The sequence below is a fragment of the Dendrobates tinctorius genome, unplaced genomic scaffold, assembly GCF_039654945.1.
Source record: "Dendrobates tinctorius isolate UK_male_01 unplaced genomic scaffold, ASM3965494v1 ptg000158l, whole genome shotgun sequence".
Classification (NCBI taxonomy): domain Eukaryota; kingdom Metazoa; phylum Chordata; class Amphibia; order Anura; family Dendrobatidae; genus Dendrobates; species Dendrobates tinctorius.
Genome location: NW_027361825.1, coordinates 11,270,032 through 11,296,664, shown reverse-complemented (window position 1 = coordinate 11,296,664; position 26,633 = coordinate 11,270,032). Strand labels below are relative to the sequence as shown.

The 26,633-nt window shown below is 46.9% G+C and overlaps 2 protein-coding genes across 4 annotated transcripts in view; one reads left to right on the top strand and one right to left on the bottom strand.

The window, feature by feature from the left end:
• GNL1 (G protein nucleolar 1 (putative)) overlaps positions 1–9,562 on the bottom strand; it is a 36,131-nt gene extending 26,569 nt beyond the window's left edge. For 2 of the 3 annotated variants that reach the window (XM_073548925.1, XM_073548926.1), the window contains exons 1-6: positions 8,980–9,562; positions 6,700–6,868; positions 5,688–5,824; positions 3,615–3,766; positions 3,372–3,443; positions 2,958–3,165 (exon numbers count right to left, since the gene is read on the bottom strand). In XM_073548925.1, coding sequence (XP_073405026.1) covers positions 2,958–3,165; positions 3,372–3,443; positions 3,615–3,766; positions 5,688–5,824; positions 6,700–6,868; positions 8,980–9,052 — 811 coding nt within the window. In that variant the 5' untranslated portion in view covers positions 9,053–9,562. The remainder of the gene's footprint in view (positions 1–2,957; positions 3,166–3,371; positions 3,444–3,614; positions 3,767–5,687; positions 5,825–6,699; positions 6,869–8,979) is intronic. The other variant, XM_073548924.1, reaches the window with a different exon arrangement.
• A 99-nt stretch (positions 9,563–9,661) lies between these two features.
• Positions 9,662–24,924, top strand: ABCF1 (ATP binding cassette subfamily F member 1). Its single transcript, XM_073548923.1, has 27 exons — positions 9,662–9,931; positions 11,541–11,587; positions 13,691–13,777; positions 13,912–14,053; positions 14,228–14,262; positions 16,040–16,153; positions 16,600–16,656; positions 16,758–16,811; positions 16,944–17,027; positions 17,222–17,281; positions 18,242–18,337; positions 18,488–18,610; positions 18,926–19,026; positions 19,112–19,197; positions 19,287–19,426; positions 19,505–19,653; positions 20,131–20,214; positions 20,319–20,443; positions 20,536–20,648; positions 20,805–20,976; positions 21,058–21,132; positions 23,546–23,616; positions 23,706–23,738; positions 23,839–24,007; positions 24,196–24,260; positions 24,345–24,417; positions 24,604–24,924. Exons 1-27 carry the CDS (start codon positions 9,883–9,885, stop codon positions 24,774–24,776), a joined length of 2,577 nt encoding a protein of 858 aa, XP_073405024.1. The 5' UTR covers positions 9,662–9,882; the 3' UTR covers positions 24,777–24,924.
• Positions 24,925–26,633: the final 1,709 nt, after the last annotated feature.

Below are 26,633 nucleotides of genomic sequence, written 5' to 3'. Positions count from 1 at the left end.
GCTGTTGGCCTGGGTTTCCAAGAGCGGTTAGGTCTGTGAGAGACCTGGGAACCTCTGTCTCCACGAGGGGACCGACCTGATCCGGAAGAGAAGGTTGTGGAGGACCAGCTGGAGCTGTTGCGAAGAAGGTCGAAAAACAAGTCGGCTGTTGATTCCAAAAACGATTGGCCAGCCCCTTGTTAGGGAAGACACCTACTCTCCCCCCCAGAAGTGGCAGAAATGAGCTGGTCTAGTTTTTTTTGTCCAAACAGGTGACCAGTTTGATACGGCAGAGAAGTCTCTGGAGGTGGAATCTGCCCGCCAGTCGCATAGCCTGCGTGAATTATCTGCTTGGTGACACTGGTTGTCTCCAGAGGATTGCTACCTTGGAAGGCAGTAATTAAGACTTCTGCCCAAGTGGCCATTGCCTTAGCCACTCAAGTCGCCGCGAAAGATGGGAAAAAAGCCGCTCCTGAAGCTCCAAAAACTGAACTGGAGAGGTAGCTAATTTGACAATCGGAGGGGTTTCTGACTGAAGAGCCCTCAGAAACGGATCGAAGCGTTTTAGGAGCAAGGCACAATACAGGAGGGTCCACCGAGCGGGACTGTAACCAATCCTTCATTAGATCTGGAGTAAAGGGGTATTTAGCCTCGATAGGCTTTTGCCCTGTGAACCGCTTATGTGGTCGGTTCCTACGTTTCTAGACAATGTCCTTCAATTCCAGATGGCTGACAAATACCCTGAGTACACATTTAGTCTTCTTAAAGGAGATAACGTGTTCCGGAGCGGGAATATTCTACTTGTCCAACATCAGAAACTTGTTGACTGACTGTCAGAGAATCAAGCGATTCATGGACATTTGGGGAATTCTGAGACTGACATGTCAGACTCGAATTCAGAGACGTGTTCTCTGCGAACATTAGGAGAGGGAGAGCGAGAGACAGAACTCGCCAATACTGAATCGCGAGCGAGACTAGGTGATGCGTCATGGGTCCGCTTTCTAGAGACCTGAGGATCCCTTGAACGAGCACGGCCCCTGCTGGCGGATGGTTCCCGGCCGTCGCCAAAGTCCTCCTCGGGCGGTAAAGACGCGTTCTGACTTCGGGATTCCCGGAGGAGTCTATAGCCTTGGTCAGTGACTCCACCGACCGTGACAAGGACGCAGCCCACTCAGGGGGACTAAACGCAGGGAGCACCTTGCAGCGGCGGCGGATGGCGTTTTAGCACAAGCCGGGTCGCAATCCGTGCATAGCGGATTAGTCTGGGTTCTGGGCAGGGCAGTCTTGCAATAGGTACCAGCAGTAAAGAATGCAGTACACTTCTTATTAGCCCCTTTTACTTCCTTAGACTGAGACATAGTGCCTGTGAAAGGGTTACAAGCAGAGCCTGTGCTGCACTGCAGGGAATGTGCAGCGAAGGGGTTAAGCTTTTCTCTGAGAGCAGTGGCAGCTTACCCGCGGTCCTGACGCTGGGTCCCTGGGAGGAATATCGGTGGCCCTGTAGCGTCACCAGGTGTTGTCCATCCGTGCGCGCACCCCCGCAGCCGTCACAGAACCCGAGGAGAGAAGGGATTAAGGACATGGCCCCCGAGACTAGCAGGGCGCCTCTCGTACAGAGCGAGAGGCGCCAAAGACGTGGGCGGCGGCGCTAACACTGGGCGACGCTATGCAAATTGCGGCCTAGTAGGCCGAAAAGCCGGGGACTAAATTTTTAGGCCTACACGCGGCAAGCGCCGGGTGAAGGGGGGAGAGGGGGGCCGCGACGAGACGCCAGTATGCCGCCGCTGAGACTTGCTCAGTGCTTCTCCCAGGGACCAGGACCCGACCCCATACCTCCAATCCAGTGCTCGTTCTGTCTGCGCTGTCTAGTAGCCTGCAGGTTTCATCCCATCTCAGCGATGTAGCAGAGCCGGAGAGGTTGTTACAGGTGTATTGCTCAATCGGTCCACCCTATGGGCAGGGGGACAGAGAGCTATGGGGCTGATTCAGTCATCCAAAAGCGCTGGTCAAATCTTCTCCGTGCGTTCTGTGTGCTCGCCCTCGTATCCGTGAGAGGTACCGGGACAGTAAAGGAATCATCGCCAGAAGAATCAGCCCCAGTCGTCGCAGGAAAGTGTACGGGGAGGTATACTCCGCGTGCTTGCCTGTTTTTGGTTCGGGGGAGAGCGGGCCATAGAAAGGAACCGTCGCCCCCTTCACTCCGTTAATTAAAAAATAAAAAAAATTTACAGAAAATTCAAAAATAAAATAAAAACAGTGGGGTCTGAAGCCCGACCCAAGTGCCTCCTACAGACACTAAGCAAGAACTGGGGAATTCCCAGCCAGCGAGAGGGTGTATACTGCAGGGGAGGAGCTAACTTTTTTCTTTGTTTACTTAGTGTCCTCCTAGTAGCCAGCAGCATAACACCCACTGTCTGTGTCCCCCCCAATGAGGCGTGGGAGAAAAATCATCACCTATTCTCAGGATAGAATACAAGCTACTGATTTGTCTGGATCTGACTGCTGGGACCCCCATCAATCCAGAGAAAGCCAAATGCTACACTCGGCTATCTCGGAGGTCGGACCCCCACGTATTCTGTGGATATGTGGTAAAAGATCAACAGCTACAGTATACTGATCATGATGGGTACTGAATATGGAGGAGGCAAGATGTTAAAGTCTTAGGGCTCATTCACATATCAGTTTTTCTCACAGATACCACTCATACCCATGATATTTTATGGGGCTGTTCACATGGCCAATTTTTGGACTTAGTGGTCTGGGGAAAACATCAGAGACCCGTCCGATTCTGATCTGAGAATCAGCAATGAAAATCTATGGGTCCGATTTTTATGGACCATCAGAAAGGAAAAGATGGAGAATTTTTTTTTCTTCTCTTTTCACGTATGAGAAAAAATGATGATGTTCGGATCAATCTCAGATCAGAATAATCAGGCCGTTTTCCTGGTACTGACGTCTCAAGAAGCCCTTCGTCTCACCTGCAGATGGATCTTGCTCCTCGTCAGGATGTCTTGGGTAGGAGGTGAAGCAAACCAAATGGACTTGTGGAAACTTTTCCTGAAAATAATGTTTCCAAGCTACAACCAGTGCCGGCGGGGCCAGGTCAATCTTATTGAGCACGAGGATCAATGATCGGCACAGTTCCTGAGTCACATAGTCGTAGAGGGCCGGGGAGAAATGTAACACCTGCAAGAGAGAACGCGTAGGATAGCCATTGCTGTGGTAAAGCGTAAAGGACCCTCCGCATACAATGTGTCACGCCTTGTGATGAGGAGAACGATTGCGAATCAAAAACATCAAAAATAAAAGTCAGTCAGACAGTAGTTGTGATATGTCCCTTTAAACCTGTATATAATTTCCGTGCCCGGATGCACAGGGTCCATGATACTGACCGGGTGTCGGATGTCTGTTATCAACAGGACTATGTCGGACATTTCCAGGACTCTCCAGAGTTGGCGCCAAGTCTAAAAATGAACAAAACCAAAAACTTTTCAAATAGAACAAATTGCAACAAATTTAACTTATTTTTTGCATTTTTTAAATGTATTTGGGGGCTATTGACAAGCTATAGTGATGGCGGCAGCTTGTTGTAATGGGAACTCCCTTTTAGAAGAATTTGATGATTTCTTTCTCACCTCCAGGTTGTGATCGAAGTAGCTGAGCTCTTGGGGTGTGTGCTTTTCATAGATCTTCTGCAGATATTCCCTGAAGGCTCGCTCCTCCTGGGCCAGGACGGCCTCCTTGCTCATCTCGTAGCTCCAGGCTGGTCTTTTAGGGAAGTCGAGGACTGAGAGGAAACACAAATGGCAGATTTCTTATTCCCGTGTCCTACAATAAACCTCGTTCCTATGCTAATTAGATATGGAGGTATTAAGCAACGTCGCCGGCAGCTCATTGTCCTGTGTAAACAGCGGAAGTGCTGCCGACAATATGGAAACCAACTGTCTGCACAAGCCATTGTTCTGTCCCCACAAAGTTGTGTTGGCCCCATGTAATCAGGACCATAAATGAGCAACTGATGGACTTGAATACAATGCATACATTCATGGGCAGAAATCAGCCCATGCAACTAGGCCTTGAGGCAGGAACTAATAGTATAATGGTAAACAATTAATGGAGTAAAATATAAAAATAAAATTACAGAAAAATTTTAAAAAATTCAAAGTTAAATAAAAGTAAAAAAAAGAAAAATGCATATTATATATTCTAGAATTACAGTTTTCAGACCATCTTGTGTCCTAAAAATAGTAATAAAAAGCAAACAAAGTGTCATCTTACAAAAAACGAGTTCTTGTAATTCCCAAGTGAAATCTGTCTATTGAAAAATAAAAAAAGATTTGAGGTATTACTTACATAGAGAAAGAACTATCAAAAAGCAGCAAAATAATAATAAAAAAAAAAAAACTACACCAAGACTGATAGAATGGATTAATTAGGTAAGTATAGGTTGTTTTGTTATTTTTTGGCATTTACTACTGTCAGGTAAATTGTTGTTGAGCCCTTTAAATGAAAAAAAAACAAAAAAACAAAAAAAAACAAAAAAAAACAAAAAAAAAAAAACACAGCAGCCGCCATCCAGTGATCCAGTCAGCTTCAATGCAGGCTTTAAGGTAGAAAGCATGCAAGCGTATTCTCTAGGAAACCAGCCACCTCTGAGACTGGTGACCAGTAACCTAAGCAACAAACACATTTAGAATCCCTCTGTTGTTTGGAAATGCGGAGGATTGGTTATAAAGTTGATTATTCATTAGGCTTTGCTTATATAATGCTTTCATATTCTACAGCGCTTTACAGACATTATTGGCACTGTCCCTATTGGGGCTCACAATCTAGACTCCCTGTCAGTATATGTATGGAGTATGGGAGAAAACCGGAGAACCCGGAGGAAACCCACCAAACACGAGAAGAACATACACACACCCTGCAGATGATTTCCTTGGAGAGGTTAACGCATAACCCCAGCGTTGCAAAGCAACAGTGCTAACTACTGAACCACCGTGCTAACCACTGAGCTGCCCAAAGTTGCTTTATTTTTTTCCTCTCAAGCACTTTGCAATAACCTGTCTCATTCATTCCTGTCCAGTTCATGTCCCCTGCTGACTATCTCAGGCTCCACAGAAAAGCCAAAGTGGCAGTCTGCTCTAGTGGCCGATGTGAGAAGTGCAATATTTCTAGAATTCTATATTTGGATGAAATCCTGTATGCTGTAAGCGACCACTGGAATAATCGCTGACTGATGAGGGCGCTCTGGAATGTGCTCGCTCAGCACCATGCACTCACATACCGCAGGCATTGTGTCCGTGCTCCTGACATGAGTCACACGTTTATACAAAGCGCCACGTGTAACCCTTTCAGCCCCGTCCCTAGGTGTCATTTAACGACATAACTGTGCGCACCTGGCGTTTTACCAGCTCTAACTTGTTTTCTATTTTTGGGATATCATAAGAGCCTCCTATGGTGACATCAGATCTGGGTCTGATAAGACATAACAGATCAGTCACTCTGTGGGTATCACATGATCACCAGGATGTCCATGGAGAACTACATTTCCCTGCAAAGATTTGCACTTATACTCAAACTTAATAATTGTAATGGTAGATATTCTAGAAAACCGTAGCTGAACATGCAGTCCAATCTATAAAATGGATTATACGAGAATAGTCTTTAATGAAGACCTTACTATAGGGGCGCAGGGAGGGAAGCGTTACCTGAGCCCGGCCTGTAAATCGTCTCTATATCCACCTCAAGTTCTGTTTCTGCCACTGGCTCCAATATCTTCTCCACAGCGAGTTTCTTCCTGCGCTCAATTTCTTCTTTGCTTTCTCTATCAAACTGCAGCCTATACCTGTAAAAGCGATGCATTATGTAGAGGCGGCTGATTAAAGGGGGTTCTGGCCCCTCACCCGGCTGCAGGATGTTTTTTTTTTTTTTTTAAACAACAACTGTACTTTACACACCCTACTTGGGTCCATTCTTGAGTCTCCACCGCTGCTCCTAGTGTCTGTTATTGTCTGCAGCAATACTGTCAAATCAACAATGCTACAGCCAATCAGTAGGTACAGCGGCTCAGGCCATCTACTCAGCAAGAGCTGATGAAATCAATGATTGGCTACAGCGCTGTCAACGTGATGTCAGTGCTGCAGACAATAACAGACCCCGGAAGCAGCAGCAGAGACTCAGCGCTGGACCCGGGGAGGAGTAAGGCTATGTGCACACGTTGCGGATTCCGCAGCGGGTTTTTCCGTGCGGAAACGCAGGTAAAACCGCAGGTAAAGTGTCCTGCGGTTTTGCCCTGCGGTTTCACACCTCTACTATGTTAAAGGTGTGAAACCACTGTGGATACCGCCCAAACAATTGACATGCTGTGGTTTGTAAACTGCAGCAAAACTGCGCGGAAAAAACTGCACCGTGAGCACAGCGTTTTTGAAAACCCATAGGCTTTCATTGTACTGTACCATGTCAGCGGAACTGCTGCGTTTCCGCAGAGGCAAAACCGCTGCGGAAACGCAGCAGAATCCGCAACGTGTGCACATAGCCTTAAACTTTTTATTTAAAACCAAACGCAGATGGACATGGAATCCCCTTGAAAGGGAACCTGTGTCTTTGGAGGCCAGAACTCGGATCTACAGCAATCTTATATTGGTGGTCTGCCCTAATGAAACGCAATCAATATTGTAGCCCCCTAAAATCCATTTTTTTGTGCACATTTTCATGGCGGACCTGTTGGGGTCATATCCTTTTTCTACCGGCCTGAAGACTTGCGGCTGCTGGTTGATTCTCCTCACTTGGGGGCGGACGCTCTCGCTGTCTGATGTGTCCGTATTCTCCTCGCCACGTTCTCTGCTCTGGCTTCGGCTGTTTGACTCGGACCTGCCGGCGTCAAGTGGCCCTGGCAACAAAATAAAAGAACAGAGTGCATGTTATACCCTGATGCACCTCAGTATAGGAGCAGAGTGCATGTTATACCCTGATGCACCTCAGTAAAGGAGCAAAGTGCATGTTATACCCTAATGCACCTCAATAAAGGAACAGAGTGCCTGTTATACCCTAATGCACCTCAATAAAGGAACAGAGTGCCTGTTATACCCTGATGCACCTCAATAAAGGAACAGAGTGCCTATTATAGCCTGATGCACCTCAGTATAGGAGCAGAGTGCATGTTATACCCTGATGCACCTCAGTAAAGGAACAGAGTGCATGTTATACCCTAATGCACTTCAATAAAGGAACAGAGTGCATGTTATACCCTGATGCACCTCAGTAAAGGAACAGAGTGCATGTTATACCCTGATGCACCTCAGTAAAGGAGCAGAGTGCATGTTATACCCTGATGCACCTCAATAAAGGAGCAGAGTGCATGTTATACCCTGATGCACCTCAATAAAGGAGCAGAGTGCATGTTATACCCTGATGCACCTCAGTAAAGGAGCAGAGTGCATGTTATACCCTGATGCACCTCAGTAAAGGAGCAGAGTGCATGTTATACCCTGATGCACCTCAGTAAAGGAACAGAGTGCATGTTATACCCTGATGCACCTCAGTAAAGGAGCAGAGTGCATGTTATACCCTGATGCACCTCAGTAAAGGAGCAGAGTGCATGTTATACCCTGATGCACCTCAGTAAAGGAGCAGAGTGCATGTTATACCCTGATGCACTTCAGTAAAGGAGCAGAGTGCATGTTATACCCTGATGCACCTCAGTATAGGAGCAGAGTGCATGTTATACCCTGATGCACCTCAGTAAAGGAGCAGAGTGCATGTTATACCCTAATGCACCTCAATAAAGGAACAGAGTGCCTGTTATACCCTGATGCACCTCAATAAAGGAACAGAGTGCCTATTATACCCTGATGCACCTCAGTATAGGAGCAGAGTGCATGTTATACCCTGATGCCCCTCAGTAAAGGAGCAGAGTGCATGTTATACCCTGATGCCCCTCAGTAAAGGAGCAGAGTGCATGTTATACCCTGATGCCCCTCAGTAAAGGAGCAGAGTGCATGTTATACCCTGATGCCCCTCAGTAAAGGAGCAGAGTGCATGTTATACCCTGATGCCCCTCAGTAAAGGAGCAGAGTGCATGTTATACCCTGATGCCCCTCAGTAAAGGAGCAGAGTGCATGTTATACCCTGATGCCCCTCAGTAAAGGAGCAGAGTGCATGTTATACCCTGATGCCCCTCAGTAAAGGAGCAGAGTGCATGTTATACCCTGATGCCCCTCAGTAAAGGAGCAGAGTGCATGTTATACCCTGATGCCCCTCAGTAAAGGAGCAGAGTGCATGTTATACCCTGATGCCCCTCAGTAAAGGAGCAGAGTGCATGTTATACCCTGATGCCCCTCAGTAAAGGAGCAGAGTGCATGTTATACCCTGATGCCCCTCAGTAAAGGAGCAGAGTGCATGTTATACCCTGATGCCCCTCAGTAAAGGAGCAGAGTGCATGTTATACCCTGATGCCCCTCAGTAAAGGAGCAGAGTGCATGTTATACCCTGATGCCCCTCAGTAAAGGAGCAGAGTGCATGTTATACCCTGATGCCCCTCAGTAAAGGAGCAGAGTGCATGTTATACCCTGATGCCCCTCAGTAAAGGAGCAGAGTGCATGTTATACCCTGATGCCCCTCAGTAAAGGAGCAGAGTGCATGTTATACCCTGATGCCCCTCAGTAAAGGAGCAGAGTGCATGTTATACCCTGATGCCCCTCAGTAAAGGAGCAGAGTGCATGTTATACCCTGATGCCCCTCAGTAAAGGAGCAGAGTGCATGTTATACCCTGATGCCCCTCAGTAAAGGAGCAGAGTGCATGTTATACCCTGATGCATGTAACTGTCCCTAAAACACTGTAGCGACCCAGAGCGGACACGTCTGTGCTACATATCGGTGTCTGGGCAGGATACAACTTTAGTAAAGATTGATGCTCGCATTTCCTGACAGCAAGCAGAGATCCTGGAATCAGCGGCCAATCCTTCCAATGTATAAATGTAAAGCTTTTCTCGTGATACATACCGCGTTTCCGCTCTCGTCGGTCTTGGAGCTGCTTTTTCTTCTGCTTGTTGCTAAACGGCTTCTTACGAGGCATTTTTCAGTTTCATAGACCCAAGATCTGGGGTCCGACTCCCGGACAAAGAGGTTCTGGTGTGCACTGATAATAATATGGACACCATCCGCTAGGACATCACCTCACGGAAAAATGATTCACTTTCTAAGCCCCTTATTTGAGCTCTGCCTCAGCCCCCACTGCTGGTTTTCCAGGGTCAGCTCTCCTACCTCACTGGTCCACTAACAGGAGACTTTTGTCTCACCCCCCCAAGGTACCAGTGTCCTCTAAGGCTCCTTCTACAGGCACAGGTAACAACCCTGCAATCCCAGGCAAGAACTAAGCAGAACAATGTGCTACTCTCTGCCCCTAGCAACAGGAAATGCCCGTTGTGCGTTCCACGCCTCGATCTTGCCACGTTTCAACCAATAATCACGCAGTATGTGCGTCACGCCTCGAGATGAGGTAGGAATTGGCCAATGCGAATAAGCCGATTTACAATTTCCGGTCAAATTACTTTAGTCAGCCAATGACAGGGCAGGAACGCATTACTGCTCAAGCCTCGTAATTTTGGGTGGCAACTAGGGAGTGGTTAAAGGTGAGTCACGCCTTCCTTTAAGTAAGCACCCAACCAATCAGGCACTGACGACCGTTCCTTCACCCAAATCTTAGCCAGTGGCATGTTTTCTATCATTAGAATAGGGAATGGGTAATGTAACGTGTGTTCTGATTGGGTTAGTGGATTCTCAGGAGGCCGGGCTTCTGTACGGGCCGGTAGATTGGGCTTCGCCACGTGAGTAAGCGGGTTTTTTACTGACATCGCGGGACGGCGGTGACATCTGTAAAAGGAGCTTCTTCCTGACGGTATAAGGATGCCCAAGAAGCAGGATGTGGAGGACGAGGAGAAGGGGAAGGAGACAGGTGAGTCCCAGCCTGGATGGAGGTTTTCACTCCCGTAGGAAGTCATTTATTTACACAATTATTTTAGTGTCAGTGACACTTTGGATTCTGGTCCAGCATAAGTGACGAGACCCGAGGGCGGGCATCATTCTCTCCTGTAAGGACAAGGGTGAAGTCGCGTGACCTGATGGCGCCAGCGATGGAGGCGTCCGGTGCTGTAAGGGAACCAGTCACCAGAGGAAAAGTTCAGTTTTTACCCTTGTATTATTCCTGATGTTCCCCTGATTCTTCCATTTTTTTGTATTTTCTTAATCTGCCATACGATTCCTGAGATAGGGGGCTTTTTATTTAGTGCTACTTGTGGGGGAGTGGCCTAAAGACATGCCCCAGAGGATCTGTGAGCCACGCCCTCTGAGCAGCCTAAGCGCACGCCCCAGAGGATCTGTGAGCCACGCCCTCTGAGCAGCCTAAAGACATGTCCCAGAGGATCTGTGAGCCACGCCCTCTGAGCAGCCTAAGCGCACGCCCCAGAGGATCTGTGAGCCACGCCCTCTGAGCAGCCTAAAGACATGCCCCAGAGGATCTGTGAGTCACGCCCTCTGAACAGCCTAAGCGCACGCCCCAGATGATGTGTGAGCCACGCCCCCTGAGCAGCCTAAAGACACGCCCCAGAGGATCTGTGAGCCACGCTTGCTCAGTAAACACTAATCTATAGCAGTAAATGAAGATGGCCAAGTCTTTGGGGACATATGACGGATTGAATATAAGAATATTAAAGGGAGCAGCAAAGCTAAAATAGGAGCAAAAACTCGGTACTTTTCACCCATTGTCAGGTCCACTTTAGAGAGGCCTAGTGCCAGGCTGTGGCACCATTATATAACTGATGGAGATCTGACCTCTGGGATCAATGTGGATCCTGATAGTGAAGGGGCTGGAGACGTCTCAAAAGGGTTAAGACAGAAGGGCCAAATCTAAATCTGTGCGATAAACCGTCTCTCTATAACATGGGAATCACTTTTATAAATGGGTAATGAGACTGATGACTTATTAGGATAAATCTGACTCCTGCCGTCCCTCCGTTATCTCCGGCAACGTGTGGCTATAAGCAGTGAGCGGCCCCGTGTAGTTGTCGCTGCTCCATACACTGTGCACAACATGCTGCCCTGGGGCTAATAGCAGCTGGTCAGTGGGGGTGCCATGTGTTGGCCCCCTAAACTATGGGCGGTGCAGTAGCTGGTAAGCCATGACCCGATCAGCTGATCACTGGGGGGCCGCACTTCGGGGGGGGCTGCACACCGCGTTGATGTGCATTCTAGGAATAGGAGCTGCCTCCGTCCAGGGCTGGAGTGTAGGGCGATTCCGCCATATGAGAGGTGCCGCAATGTTCTCCTCCATAATGAGTGTCTGAGACGCTAGGGAAATCGCTTAGACTACAATTCCTGTACATATTATTATGGGGAAAGGTCCCCACCATGGTGGCAATGTTCGTGCGCTGCAGGGCTATCAGGGGACTTTATGGCAGACACTCAGGGGAGGGGCAGTTATGTAGATCACGCGATTGCCGACTGTCAGCAGAATGCATGCAGAGAATGCTGCAGCAGTGTTTTGTGACTTGTTTTTTCACTTTCAGATAAGGTGGTGAAGAAAGGAAAGAAAGACAAGAAAGGAAAGAAATCGGTAACTACTTTTATTGTCTTCTTTTAGAATTCTGGTTGAAATGAATGGGCTCCATCAGAAATGGTTAATCAGGGGCCGGACGCTGTAAGCCCCTTCTGTCCCTGCAGACGTGTGGGCAGTCAGCAGCCGTCCTGTGACCACAGCGCTGTCTGTGGAAGCTGGGGTCAGTGTGCTAGGACGGCGGCAGGAGAGGTTGCGGGAAGACCCCGGCAGGTGTCACCACTGAGGGGAATGACGGCAGAGGTGGCAGGTCGCTCCTGCTACCACAGAGGAGAGAGGACCCTGCCCTTGCGGGCTTACATTCTGCAGGATAATGGGGGAAGGAGACAGTAGGTTGGGGGCTGCAGCAGCTTCAGTGATGATAAGGTGGCAGCGGGGTAATTGCAGGCTGTAGCTGTTCTGAAGACATGGGTCTTCAAGATCCAAATGTCGGGAACGATCAGATGTGTTAGGGCACAGGATTCTACAGGATGGGGATACTCGGGAGAAGAATTGCAAGCGATTGGATGCGGAACGTACGAGTGGAGGAGAGAAGGAGATCTTGTGAGGAGTCAATAGCTGATGGGAGTATAGCATTGTGGATTACAGCGGCGCTGGCTGTCGTGAAGTGAGGATATGGGGGACAGCAGTAGGCTAGAGTTAGAGAGAGTGTGAGTGTCTAGGTATGTGACGGGGTAGGTGAGGAGGACGGGGAAGAGAATGTAAGGGGTAGGTGAGGAGGACGGGGAAGAGAATGTAAGTAGATGGTGGTCAGATAGGGGGAGAGGGCAGATTGTGAGGTTAGATTGGGAGCTGAGATGGGTGAAGACCAAGTCTAATGTATGTCCGTGTGTGTGGGTGGCTGAGGAGGACCACTGAGTAAGTCCAAAGAATGAAGTAAGGGACAGGAGTTTGGAAGCTGCTGACTGGCGGGTGTCAGTGCGGATGTTGTAGTCACCCATGATGATGGTGGGAATGTCAGCAGAGAGAAAGTGGAGAATTGGTCAATAAAAGGCAGTGGCCAGGCCTGAAGGTTGGAAGGAGAGTGGACTTCAAAAGAGGGGAGGATGAGGGAGAGTAGAAGTGGGGTTGGGCTGAAGATGCAGGTGTTAGAATGGAGAAGACCCCTCCTCCACCATGTCTGTTACCAGGGCGAGGAGTGTGGGTGTCAGCCGTGTTTTGATGTTGAAGGATAGATTGCGAGAGGTAAAGAGGTTGTGAATGACGTGGAGCTTATTGCAGATGGGACGGACATACCAGAGAGAGTGGGGGGGGGTATCCGCTGTGGAGGTCCAGGATTGGGAGATATGTCACCAGCTGTGAGGAGAAGAACAGTGCCGGGCTTATTTTGTGGTTCTGTAGGATAGATTTGAGTGTGGGAAGGTGATAAGAAGACTAAGGATTAGTGGAGTAATAACTGTTAGGATATAAGTGGGTATGGAGGGAAACTAGCATGGTGGAGATGTTCAGCAAACAGTTGTGGCTCTGACCTTCTGGTTGCTTCTGGCATATTTCTGCTGTACACTTAGAGCTTCACTTTGTGGAGCCACCCAGACCTCTGTATAGGAGGATTCTGCAGTGTAGTAGGGTCAAGCTGCTATGACTACTGGGGAAGAGAGAGGTGTCAGGAGGCTTCAGTGATGTCTGGGGAAGATTATGCTGTGATTAGTAGGGGAGGCTGCAGTACCTACTAGGAAATGGTGAGAAGGCCACTGCTGTCAGTAGTAGCGGGGGCTGCTGTGATTACTGGGGAAGTGCAGAGATGATATTGCTGTGATTAGGAGGGGGCTGCTATGATTACTGGGGAGCTTTGGGAGGATAATGTGGTGAGTTGCTGTCACTACTGGGGTGTGTTGAGGAATCTGCTGTGATTACAAGGGGGAGGCTGCAGTGGTTACTGGGGATATGTGGGGAATACTTTTCTGATTAGCAAAGGAATGGCTACTGTGACTCCTGGGGATGTGTGGAGAGGATACTGCTGTGACTGGTGGAGATATGTGTGGATGAAATGCGGTGCCCTGGAGGCCGTAGATTCTCCTGTTTGTATTTGTTCGCATCCTTCACCTTCTCCACGCCGGTTATGTAGGGAATGGCGATGATCGTTTTTTGCTTTTCTTCCACCAGTTTTTCGAAGAGTTGTCTGCAGATAATAAACAGGCGCAAGAGGAAGAAACTGCCAGAGAGCGAGAGAAGGAGCAGCAACAACAACAGGTGGGGAACCGAGCACTCTGTCATCTCCAGGGGGCACTCTGACCTTCAGCTCTCACATCATTGCCTCCATAGCTCTGCCCGTCTCTTATAACCACTGCTGTATCCCCTGATCTCCCCCCCCCCCCCCCCCACAGCAAAAGAAAGACAAGAAGAAGAAGGACCGGAGGAAACACAAGGGAGGAGATGATGACGATGATGATGACGATGAAGACCGGGAGATGACAGAGAAGCTGAAAAAACTGTCAGTGCAGCCAAGCGATGAAGAGGAAGAGTCAGGTACGGAAAGGCCGGGTGACTGATCTGCTCCACTATTGTACTTCAGAGCTGCACTTATAATTCTGCTGGGTACGACTAGTGGGCAGCATTACCATTTATCCTTCTGCCCAGTGGACCAGAGATGTCCCAGTAATTCCTGTCTAAAGTCTGTTTTGTTTTTCTTTCCCTTGGTAGACCCTGCACCGGCCCCCCGACGTGGTAAAGCGCAAGTGAGTGTGTGCAATTCAAAGGGGATTTCTCAGCTCCTCTGACATGTCTGCTTTAGTAAATACCCACCAAAAGCACAATCTTTTGAGCAAGAGCAGATTGTTATTTGTTACTAGCTGAAGGGCCCGGCGTTGTCTGGGCATAGTAACCAACTGTGGTTAGTTCTAACAAATTATAATGATTATATCGCACATAAAAACCGTGCATCTAATCCTATCCTGTGTGATACTGACTGCTGAGCCGTGTATCTAATCCTATTCTGTGTGATACTGACTGCTGAGCAGTGTATCTAACCCTATCCTGTGTGATACTGTCTGCTGAGCCGTGTATCTAATCCTATCCTGTGTGATACTGACTGCTGAGCCGTGTATCTAATACTATTCTGTGTGATACTGACTGCTGAGCTGTGTATCTAATCCTATCCTGTGTGATACTGACTGCTGAGCTGTGTATCTAATCCTATCCTGTGTGATACTGACTGCTGAGCCGTGTATCTAACCCTATCCTGTGTGATACTGACTGCTGAACCATGTGTCTAATCCTATCCTGTGTGATACTGACTGCTTAGCTGTGTATCTAATCCTCTCCTGTGTGATGCTGACTGCTGAGCCGTGTACCTAATCCTATCCTGTGTGATACTGACTGCTGAACTGTGTATGTAATCCTATTAATCCTATCCTGTGTGATACTGGGCTCCCCCTGCAGTCTGTGTCAGAGGGTGGTCTGTGTTGGCACGGTAATAAATTGTGTTATTTCCAGCTTTACAGAAGGAGGATAACACCATAGAAATGATAAGAATAATAAGCCTCTGTTACCACAACTGTCTACAAAGAAAACTGTTGCTGATAGCAACCAATCACAGCTCATTTTTCATCTTGTAAACAGCTCTGGGACAGCGTGGCGAGTTTTGAGTGGCGACTTTTGTGTTTGGACTTTTATGTGGCGAGGTTGGTGTATGTGTGGTGAAATGTGTGCTGAGGGTGGTATATGTGGTGAAGCACGTGGTAGTGTGTGGCGCATTGTGTGTTCATATCCCCGTGTGTAGTGAGTATCCCATGTCAGGGCCCCACCTTAGCAACTGCACGGTATATACTCTTTGGTGCCATCGCTCTCATTCTTTAAGTCCCCCTTGTTCACATCTGGCAGCTGTCAATTTGCCTCCAACACTTTTCCTTTCACCTTTTCCCCATTATGTAGATAGGGGCAAAATTGTTTGGTGAATTGGAACACGCGGGGGTAAAATTTCACCTCACAACATAGCATATGACGCTCTCGGGGTCCAGACGTGTGACTGTACAAAATATTGTGGCTGTAGCTGCGACGGTGCAGATGCCAATCCCGGACATACATACATACATACATACATACACACCCACATTGAGCTTTGTATATTAGACTTTGGGGGGGATTGTGTTGTTCCTCTGTTACTCCTCTTGGAAATGTCAATAAATGGATGCCAAGGTGTGACCTTTCCATGTGTTAATGGGTCGTCTCCTTACACCATGTGATCTGTCCCATCCGCACGGATCGGACTCTACCTCCAGTGGTCAATGTGAATCAGAAATTTCCAGGAGGAGTAAGAGAGGAACGCGATAAGAAACAAAGCCCCAGAATTATTCTGAGCACAGACCCTGGATCACACGCTCTGTCCTTGTTTTTTGGTCTCATTTTCTTACTGTAGACTTCTATGACTTGCATTTTTCTCCCCCCCCAGTGTGTACTGGTTGCTATGGGAAATGCCTCCATTCTTACACACTGGTGTTGATGGTTATATTGCAGCCTGCGGGGAGAAATATATTTGCCGCACTCGGTAGTGATAATAGTGAAGATGAGGAGGAGGAAGAAGAGGAAGAGAAGACGACAGCGAAGAAAAACAAGGGAAAGAAAGTAAAGGTAATGAGCGACCACAGGATAGATGAGAACCCAGTGACCCCAGGGACCTCTGTGAGTGGAGCTGTAGTGAGCATGTGCGAAGAAAAAAAAATGTCGCCATACACTATAACGAGACTGACAGACCACCTAAAGAGGGAGGGGGTATCCTGACTCTTCCGGCAATCTAAGATGTTGGAGAGACAAGAATTGGGCACTTGGATTTCAACGTGCCCAATCTCTTTTTACAATTGGAGAGGCGGCATCTTGCAGCAGCTTACTCCCCTCCTCTCTGTGATATATGAATGCTCTGCCACACTGGGCGTGCATGTTTGTGATTTGGGAGGACCAAATGTTGGGTAAGCGAGCGTTAGGGCAGCAGTTGTCTGTAAATGGTGGCTTTATTCAGCTGCATATAAATGTGTTTTTTTTTTTTTTTTTTTTTTTATTGTTGCAAACCAATGTGATAGGAAGAAGAGAAGAAACCGAATAAAAAGGGAAAGAAAAATGAAACTGTGAAGCAGAAGGTGGGACGCAGGTCACGTGATAAGACGTTGGGCCTTGGTTTCTTTCTTAAGCTTTACAGTCTGTTTTTTTTTTTTTTTTTTTTCCCCCCCCTTTTTTTCAGCCACTCAGCGAAGAAAGTGATGAGGAGATACCAAAGGAAAAAACAAAAGGCAAAGTGAGTCCTCCTGCTGCCGGGTGACCCTGACTGCTCCTCATGGGCGGGCCCTTCCCCTTATTGGTGAATGAAGTAGCTGCCAGTCTAAAATGGTTATCTGATAATAGAGATGTTCATTAATTTTCCCACCAGAAACCTCCACCCAAAGCTCCTGACCTTAGTGACGAGGAGGAGAAGAAACCCAAAAAGGGGGATAAGAAGCCGAAACCACCGCAGGTGAGGTCACATTGGGGGTCGTCATATTTACCTGTCCCTATAAATGACTGTAACTCTAATGTTCTCTGCTGACAGTTTCTTCCCATCTCCTGCACCCTGCTAATGTTTTTAGACTATAATCAGACTGGAGCCCCCATGTAAAGCCCCCCAGCTGCTGTGGCCTTTGTACTTCAGCCTGTTTTTCTTTATCTCAGAATCGCTTTGTTGCACTGGATGATGATGATAATATGGGAAGTGCAGGGGAGGAAGAGCAGGTGAGTGTGGGGCTACAACATGTTGCTCAGGAACCCACATGCCACGGCATCTGACTGTTACAGGAGTTGTGATGTCGGGGGTCCAGATATTGTACTTGCTGTGACATTATTACATTGGCAGTCTGCAGTGTTATTAAGGGAGCTCCCTGTATACAGAGATACATAAGATCCTGTCTGCAGCCACAACTAGGGGGAGCTCCCTGTATACAGAGACACATAAGATCCTGTCTGCAGCAACAACTAGGTTGAGCTCCCTTTATACAGAGACACATAAGATCCTGTCTGCAGCCACAACTAGGGGGAGCTCCCTATATACAGAGATACATAAGATCCTGTCTGCAGCCACCACTAGAGGGAGATCCCGGTATACAGAGAAACGTAAGATCCTGTCTGCAGCCACCACTAGGGGGAGATCCCTGTATACAGAGATACATAAGATCCTGTCTGCAGCCACCACTAGGGGGAGCTCCCTGTATACAGAGATGCAGAAGATCCTGTCTGCAGCCAGCACTAGGGGGAGTTCCTGTATACAGAGATGCATGATAAGATTCTGTCTGCAGCCACCACTAGGGGGAGCTTCCTGTATACAGCGACACCTGATGATATTCTGTCTGCAGCCAGCATTAGGGAGACCTCCCTGTATACAGAGATACATAAGATCCTGTCTGCAGCCACCACTAGGGTGAGCTCCCTGTATCCAGAGATGCATAATAAGATCCTGTCCGCAGCCACCGCTAGGGGGAGCTCCCTGTATACAGAGATACATAAGATTCTGTCTGCAGCCACGACTAGGGAGAGCTCTCTGTGTACAGAGATACATAAGATTCTGTCTGCAGCCACCACTAGGGGGAGCTCCCTGTATACAGAGACACATGATGATATTCTGTCTGCAGCCACCATTTGTTGTGAGGATCTGATTTGATGCAGTTGTAAAATCTGATGTGAACTTTGATTTCACAGTCTGGTGATGAGGACGGAGCTGATGGAAAGCCTGCAACAGCAGAGGATCCTTATGCCAACCTGAGCAAAAAGGAGAAGAAGAAGATGAAGAAGCAGGTCAGTCTTAGAGTTCTGCCCTGACGTCCCTGGTCCCGGATCTTCCAGATTTTTGTGCCGCGTCCGGTCGAGAAGTCGCGATTCGTATCTGGACTTGTGATTCCCGTCTTATTATTTATTTATTTTTGTTTCCCAACCCTCCTTATATAGATGGATTATGAGAAGCAGGTGGCTGCCATGAAGAAGGCCACAGCGGCTGAAGATGACTTCTCGGTGTCACAGGCGGAGCTCTCGTCTCGTCAGGCCATGCTGGAGAACGCCTCCGATATCAAGGTACGCGGGGGGTCACATTTAGGACAACTCATCCAGCAGTTTGTAAGCTGTCTTGTTCTCTTACGGGACTAATAACTAGACGCTGCACCTCTGCTTGTGTCAATGAGCTCTCAGTTTACATTCAGTGGCAGGGAACCTGTCCTGGAGTGGTGCAGCTCACACCTCTGTGGGGCTCGTGACAGTGGGACCTTCTCTGTATCCCATGCGTACAACCACTATGTAAACGCCTTCCATTTACTGACAGCAAGCAGAGGTTTTGAAGTGACTGCATAACCTAATCTAACGCTAATACCAGTTTTATTTCCTTCTGTTTAGCTGGAAAAATTCAGCATTTCTGCCCACGGCAAAGAGCTGTTTGTTAACGCTGACCTATACGTGGTGGCGGGACGTCGCTATGGTTTAGTGGGTCCCAACGGGTGAGTGCTGGCGGGAGCAGCCCACTTGTCTTTGTTTTTTTTTCTGCTTCCTCTATGCTCAGGTCGGCTTTGTCTTCTCTGTCAGGAAAGGGAAGACCACTCTCCTAAAACACATCGCCAATCGGGCCCTGAACATTCCCCCCAACATCGATGTGCTGCTTTGTGAGCAAGGTAAGAACAGCCGAATGCCCAGATATCTGCATGCCCGCTGCACCTGCCATGGCTTATTCCTCATGTCTGTCACCCACTTCTGTCCGCAGAGGTTGTGGCAGATGAAACCCCGGCTGTCCAGGCCGTTCTCAAGGCCGACACAAAACGTCTGAAGTTGTTGGAGCAGGAGAAGAAGCTGCAGGCCAGGCTGGAGAAGGGAGATGACAGCGCTGCCGAGCGGCTGGAAAAGGTCTCTGCTGAGGGTATCAGGGATGACGGCAGTACCATTCAGTGGGGAAGAATATGACTATTATATGTCATCACCCAGGTATATGAAGAGCTACGGGCATCTGGAGCTGCCTCAGCAGAAGCCAAAGCTCGTCGTATCTTGGCTGGTTTGAGTTTTACCCCAGAGATGCAGGATCGGGAGACCAAGAGATTCAGTGGAGGCTGGAGAATGAGAGTGTCTCTTGCCAGGTAATTAAGTATACCCTGCCTCCCTTTACACACAATCTCTAGCCAGATTTTATTGACTTAAGAGCTGCGCTCTACTCCATGATGCTTCGTGAAAGGCTGCAGCTGCATCCCCCTCTTCCCTCACCTTTAGTTGGTGGCTCTACTACCAAACACTCCATAAATTGGGTGGCCCAGTTGGATCATGTAGGAGGTCTCTATGCTCCCTGCTATTCCTTCTTTTTATCTGTTTCCCTTAAACATGGAGAACCTGCACCTGCATCCCCCCCTCTTCCCTCACATTCAGCAAGTTGGTCTTGTCCCTAGCCGACGCTTACCATGATTAAGTGCTTGGTCCCAGTTGATCATGTAGTAGCATTGTCTCCACTATGCTGTTTTTTTCTTCCTCCCTGTAAATCAGTTTCTCTGAAATGGTGATATCCTGCAGCTGCATCCCCCTCTTTCCCCTCCTCATGTTATTACACACGTTCTTTATTTCAGAGCTCTCTTCATGGAACCAACGCTCCTCATGTTGGATGAACCCACTAATCACTTGGATCTCAATGCCGTCATCTGGCTGAACAAGTGAGTAATCTGAAGCATCTCTATTACATGTGCTCAGGGCAGCTACATACGGTCTGACACCTGCTGTCCTTGGAGCCTCCATCTTGATGTTTCTCCTCTCCCAGTTACCTCCAGAGCTGGAAGAAAACACTCCTCATAGTGTCCCACGACCAGGGATTTTTGGACGACGTATGTACAGACATCATGCACCTGGATGGGCAGAAGCTGTATTATTACCGGGGCAATTACAGTGAGTGTCTATGCTCCAGGGGCCATTTGTGTGACCCCCCCCTCCAGACAGTGCACTGGCTCTGATCACATGTGACTTGCTTTTCCTTCCAGTGACCTTTAAGAAGATGTATCAGCAGAAACAGAAGGAGATGCAAAAACAATATGAAAAGCAAGAAAAGAAGCTGAAAGACCTAAAAGCAGGGGGGAAATCTTCCAAACAAGCGGTAAGAGGCTGCCCCTGCCATGCAGGAGGATAGCCTGTGCATGTAATAACCACCCTACAGGCGTGGCATACACTGATCTGTGACCGAGCATTAGACGCCTGCCAGTGGAGCTCTCTAGGAGGTCGACCTGCTCATATTCCAGTGTTTGTCATCCAGGAGAAGCAGACGAAAGAAGCTTTAACGCGAAAGCAGCAAAAATGTCGAAAGAAGAACGCAGACGAAGAAAGCAATGAACCGTCTGAGTTACTGAAGAGGCCAAAGGAGTACACTGTGAAATTCACCTTCCCAAACCCCCCACCGCTCAGCCCTCCAATTCTGGGCCTCCACGGTAAGAAGACCGGACACCAGGCCGTGCCCTGCGCCCCACACCAGGGCTGTAAGGCCTGATCTGTTTCCTGTGTTCCTGCAGGAGTTGAGTTTGGCTACACCGGGCAGAAGCTGCTGTTTAAGAACTTGGATTTTGGCATAGACATGGACTCCAGAGGTGAGGCAGTGTGCAGGCCCCGCCACGGGAATAGCCACTACTGCACTGGGCTCTTCTGTTACTTTGCCCCTATGTCCAAGAATATAACTGCTATAATACTGCCCAAATATACAAGAATATAACTACTAACCTACTGCTCCCTATGTATAAGAGCAACAAGTAAAAAAAAAAATGTAATTTTATTATGTATACCAAAAAATAAATAAAATACAGAATGTAATATTTCAATCAAGAATTTAAATACAAAAGTGTATCAGCGGCACTCCGTTTCACCACATGAACAAGGAGAGCTGAACAGTTGGCAATGTAAACATAATTGCATGTATAAATAAACCTGATATAATACACGAATAATCAGAAAAATTAATTAATAAAAATGTGTTATTGCCCACCAAGGAAATGGGCCAAAAAATGTGCAACAAAAGCAAAAAATGACTACCATGTATAAAAAAACACAGATATCTCTTTTGATCATATAAAGTGCATAGTGCTGAATTGCCAATGTATGGCAGAAAAATGAATATTCCTTTCAGAGGTCAGAAAGTGCACAAGTGCATAGTACAGTGATCCTAAATAAGGACCTACAAAGCAGAAAGAAATATATCTGTGGTAACCTGATGTAGATATATGACTGCTATCACATGTCTGCAGAGAATAAAGTAATCCAAAATTAACCTCAAATAAGCCTCGAGTGAGGGGCCTGAGTATATAGGATATAGCTGCTGCCAGTGAAAGCACAAAGAGATAAATACATGCAATGTAAACAATCATGAAGTAGAGCCAAAAACCAACTTTGCCATCATGTGGAGAAGGGGACCCCAACGCACGTTTCGTTCCTTAGCTTCCTAGCATGATGGCAAGGTTGGTTTTTGGCTCTACTTCATGATTGTTTACATTGCATGTATTTATCTCTTTGTGCTTTCACTGGCAGCAGCTATATCCTATATACTCAGGCCCCTCACTCGAGGCTTATTTGAGGTTTATTTTGGATTACTTTATTCTCTGCAGACATGTGATAGCAGTCATATATCTACATCAGGTTACCACAAACGGATATATTTCTTTCTGCTTTGTAGGTCCTTATTTAGGATCACTGTACTATGCACTTTCTGACCTCTGAAAGGAATATTCATTTTTCTGCCTTACATTGGCAATTCAGCACTATGCACTTTATATGATCAAAGGAGATATCTGTGTGTTTTTTATACATGGTAGTCATTTTTTGCATTTGTTGCACATTTTTTGGCCCATTTCCTTGGTGGGTAATAACACATTTTTATTTTTTTTCTGATTATTCGTGTATTATATCAGGTTTATTTATACATGCAATTATGTTTACATTGCCAACTGTTCAGCTCTCCTTGTTCATGTGGTGAAACTGAGTGTTGCTGATACCCTTTTGTATTTAAATTCTTGATTGAATTATTACATTCTGTATTTTATTTATTTTTTAGTATACATAATAAAATTACATTTTTTTTTTTTGTACTTGTTGCTCTTGGCTCCATCCTTTTTTGGATTTATGATTTGTTGTGGTGGATGAGCTTTTATTGGCCTTTTTTCTGGTTTATCCCTATGTCCAAGAATATAACTACTATAATACTGCCTCCTATGTCCAAGAATATAACTACTATAATACTGCCCCCTATGTCCAAGAATATAACTACTATAATACTGCCCCCTATGTCCAAGAATATAACTACTATAATACTGCCCCCTATGTCCAAGAATATAACTACTATAATACTGCCCCCTATGTCCAAGAATATAACTACTATAATACTGCCCCCTATGTACAAGAATATAACTACTATAATACTGCTCCTATGTACAAGAATATAACTACTATAATACTGCCCCCTATGTACAAGAATATAACTTCTATAATACTGCTCCTATGTACAAGAATATAACTACTATAATACTGCCCCCTATGTACAAGAATATAACTTCTATAATACTGCTCCTATGTACTAGAATATAACTACTATAATACTGCCCCCTATGTACAAGAATATAACTACTATAATACTGCTCCTATGTACAAGAATATAACTACTATAATACTGCCCCCTATGTACAAGAATATAACTACTATAATACTGCTCCTATGTACAAGAATATAACTACTATAATACTGCCCCCTATGTACAAGAATATAACTTCTATAATACTGCTCCTATGTACTAGAATATAACTACTATAATACTGCCCCCTATATACAAGAATATAACTACTATAATACTGCTCCACATGTACAAGAATATAACTACTATAATACTGCCCCCTATGTACAAGAATATAACTACTATAATACTGCTCCTATGTACAAGAATATAACTTCTATAATACTGCCCCACTATAGACTTGATTAATGGGTTTTTCCTTATTTGATACTTTTACATGTCGTCAGTCTGTATCGTGGGTCCGAATGGGGTGGGGAAAAGTACGCTGCTACTGCTGCTGACAGGGAGACTGACCCCGGTGAGTATACGGCAGCGGAGGGTAACATTTCTGTTATAATCCATTATACCTAGAACCGGATATTAAATGTTTCTTGTTCATTTTCTCAGACAAAAGGAGAAATGAGGAAAAATCACCGACTGGTGAGTACTGTGGTCTGCAGAGGATGATGCTGCCGCTCCTAATCCCACACCTCCTTAATGTCTGTATCATGTTTTTTTATTTTTTTTTCCGGTCCCATAGAAAATTGGCTTTTTCAATCAGCAATATGCTGACCAGCTAACCATGGAGGAGACTGCGACCGAGTATCTTCAGCGAAATTTCAACCTCGCGTATCAGGATGCCAGGAAATGTTTGGGGAGGTTTGGTCTGGAGAGCCACGCACACACCATTCAGATCTGCAAACTGTCAGGTGACTGCGACGCCCTCAGGCCCCTCCCCTTGTGCCTCACACCTCAGGCCCCTCCTCTTGCATCCGTCTATTCCTCTGTCCCCTCACCTCGCATCCCGCCGTCTGGCCCCTCGCATCCATCCCACCCTCTCGCCCCTCTAGATACAGCTGAGTGAGTCTAATGGCGGGTTATTTGGTCTCCATTGCAGGGGGGCAGAAGGCTCGCGTCGTCTTTGCGGAATTGTGTTGTCGGGAACCTGATGTCCTCATTTTGGTGAGTACATGTGATAACTAGATTGGTGATGAATAGGAAGAACCAGTCATACTGATCCTAGCTCTCCTTTACTGCCCCCTACAGGATGAACCCACCAATAACTTAGATATTGAATCCATTGACGCTTTGGCTGACGCCGTGAATGAATACAAAGGAGGTAAGTGTCCATATCATTTGTCGGAAGGGTTGTACAAAGGGCATTTGGTTAAAGGTCTCGTCCAGGACTTTGATACTGATGGGGCAGGTCTTTGGTTGCAGACCCCTAATCAGAGGTCATCAATGTCTGTGTATTTGGCCCTATACACATGTACATTTCATGCTGTGTTCCCCTCTTTTTGCATAGCGGTGATCACGGTCAGCCACGATGCCCGCCTCATCACAGAGACAAACTGTCAGCTGTGGGTAGTAGAGGACCAGACCGTGAACCAGATTGAAGGCGACTTTGACGACTACAAGAGGGAAGTCCTGGAGAGCTTGGGCGAGGTCATAGTCCACAAGCCCAAAGACAAGGAGTGAACGGTCACCACCAACGTGCCATAGCCATCTGCCCAGATACAGAGCCCAATTTGAGATGGATGGAGGAGGGGGATCGTTCTCATTTTTAAATCTCCTTTTGCTGCCTTGTTCTTGCAGAGAAGACTAATAAATATTTATATATTGGGAAGATCTGTGATGTCTTTCACTAATGGATGTGGTTCTGGGTTCTCGCTGCATCGCTCTATAGCCAGATCACTGCTGATGCTCATCTCCAGTCTGGATCACTAGTCGTGATGTGAACCCGGTAGGAAAAAAAAAAAGTTCTCGGGTCTGAAAATTTCCATAATGCCAAGCTAAAGCTAGTTTCACACTAGCGTATTTTACATGCCCTGCTCCCTGCCCGCCCCATCCGGTCATCGCCTCCTACTATTACACACGGCCGCATGCGATCTGTGCACCCTATCTTTAGCATAGGGTGCACAGACCGTGCGCTAGGATTTTTGCGTGCGCTGCATGTAAAATACACTAGTGTGAAACTAGCCTAAGCCACCTGGCTAATGAGATTGTCAGTCATTTATTGGGCAGGAAATGTAAAATTGGGTGCATGGAGGATATAGAGACTGATGAATAGGAGGGACCAGATTCTGGGGAAAATTTTAGGAAGTGGGAACACGGTAGAGTTAGGCTAGAGAGGTAATAGACCCTTCAAAAGAGATGTGTTTTATATAGCACAATTAATAATGTGGGAGCTAGGTATTAGTTGGATCGTTTGGGGTGGTACATTCCAGGAAACCTGAGCAGTCCTGAAGATAGAGGTTTGGATTATGGAGGATGGCTTAGATCAGTTGCAGGATAGAGGGCACGTGTCGGGCGATACATAGGGATGAGACGTAGGGAGGTGCAGATCTTAGTAGAGCTTTGTGGGGAGAGAGAAGTTTGTATTGTATTCTGTAGCAGATGGGCAACAAGTGTAATGACTGTCACAGGGTGGAGGCATCGGTGTAGCGACTGAACAGAAATACGCAGTATTTAAAATAGGAGGCAGGTCATTGAAGGATCAGTGACCTGCCATTTAAGCACACAAGGATGACTGAGGCCAAAGGAGCAAATAAAGCCCCCCTTCCGCCCCAGAGCAAGAGAATCTCATTAACTGAAAAGTGCAAACAAAGATTAAACCACAATCACAAGACTGATTCTTCAACCAAGGTAACATTTTAACTACAGACAGTGACAACCTGACACTGTCTCTAGTTTACTTAAAGCGAACCTGTTGTCAGGATTTTGCTAGAGGAAAAAAGTTTGTTTTGCTAAAAATAATGTAAAAATCCAGAATCGAGCTCCAGAATTATATAAAAAACGGGGGTAGACACTTTGAGTGCATGTGTGCAAAAATTTGCAACTTAAAATTAAATTGTACGTGTTGCATTGGTTACAAAAATCTGGAAGACAAATATCACTCTCACAACAGTGACCATTAAAAAAAAACAACAACCCCATAATGTAGACTTTAAAAAAAGCCACAAGTTAAAATGAAGATTTTTGGGTGCTCGCAATAAAATTTTCCCTTCTCCCATGACAGCACCACCTAAGAGTGTATCCACCCATCAAGGACAGGAAACCTACTGAAGAAAAAAGTGGTACCTCTCCTCTGCATCTGTTTGGTTTCCTGTCCTTGTGGGAGCCTGCAAGAAAGAAAGGTATTTCACTTACCTCCCCCTCAGAAGACATCCTGTCCTGGACACCGTCCTGGGTAACACCAGCCAGGAGGTCGGTGCGATGCCGTGCAGGCAGAGACCTTTTGTAACAAAGTCTCTGGTCGACACGAGGTTGCGGGATCGCCCCTCGAGGTGCGTCGGGACTCGATTCTGGGTCTATGTATGTGCTGGTGTGAGGCTG

Bases quoted from the DNA above. Each gene is read 5' to 3' on its own strand.
- ABCF1 (XM_073548923.1), top strand. From the start codon at position 9,883: ATGCCCAAGAAGCAGGATGTGGAGGACGAGGAGAAGGGGAAGGAGACA. The intron at 14,054-14,227 runs GTACGGAAAGGC...TTCCCTTGGTAG, and splicing joins CGATGAAGAGGAAGAGTCAG to ACCCTGCACCGGCCCCCCGA. The intron at 18,338-18,487 runs GTCAGTCTTAGA...CTCCTTATATAG, and splicing joins AGAAGAAGATGAAGAAGCAG to ATGGATTATGAGAAGCAGGT.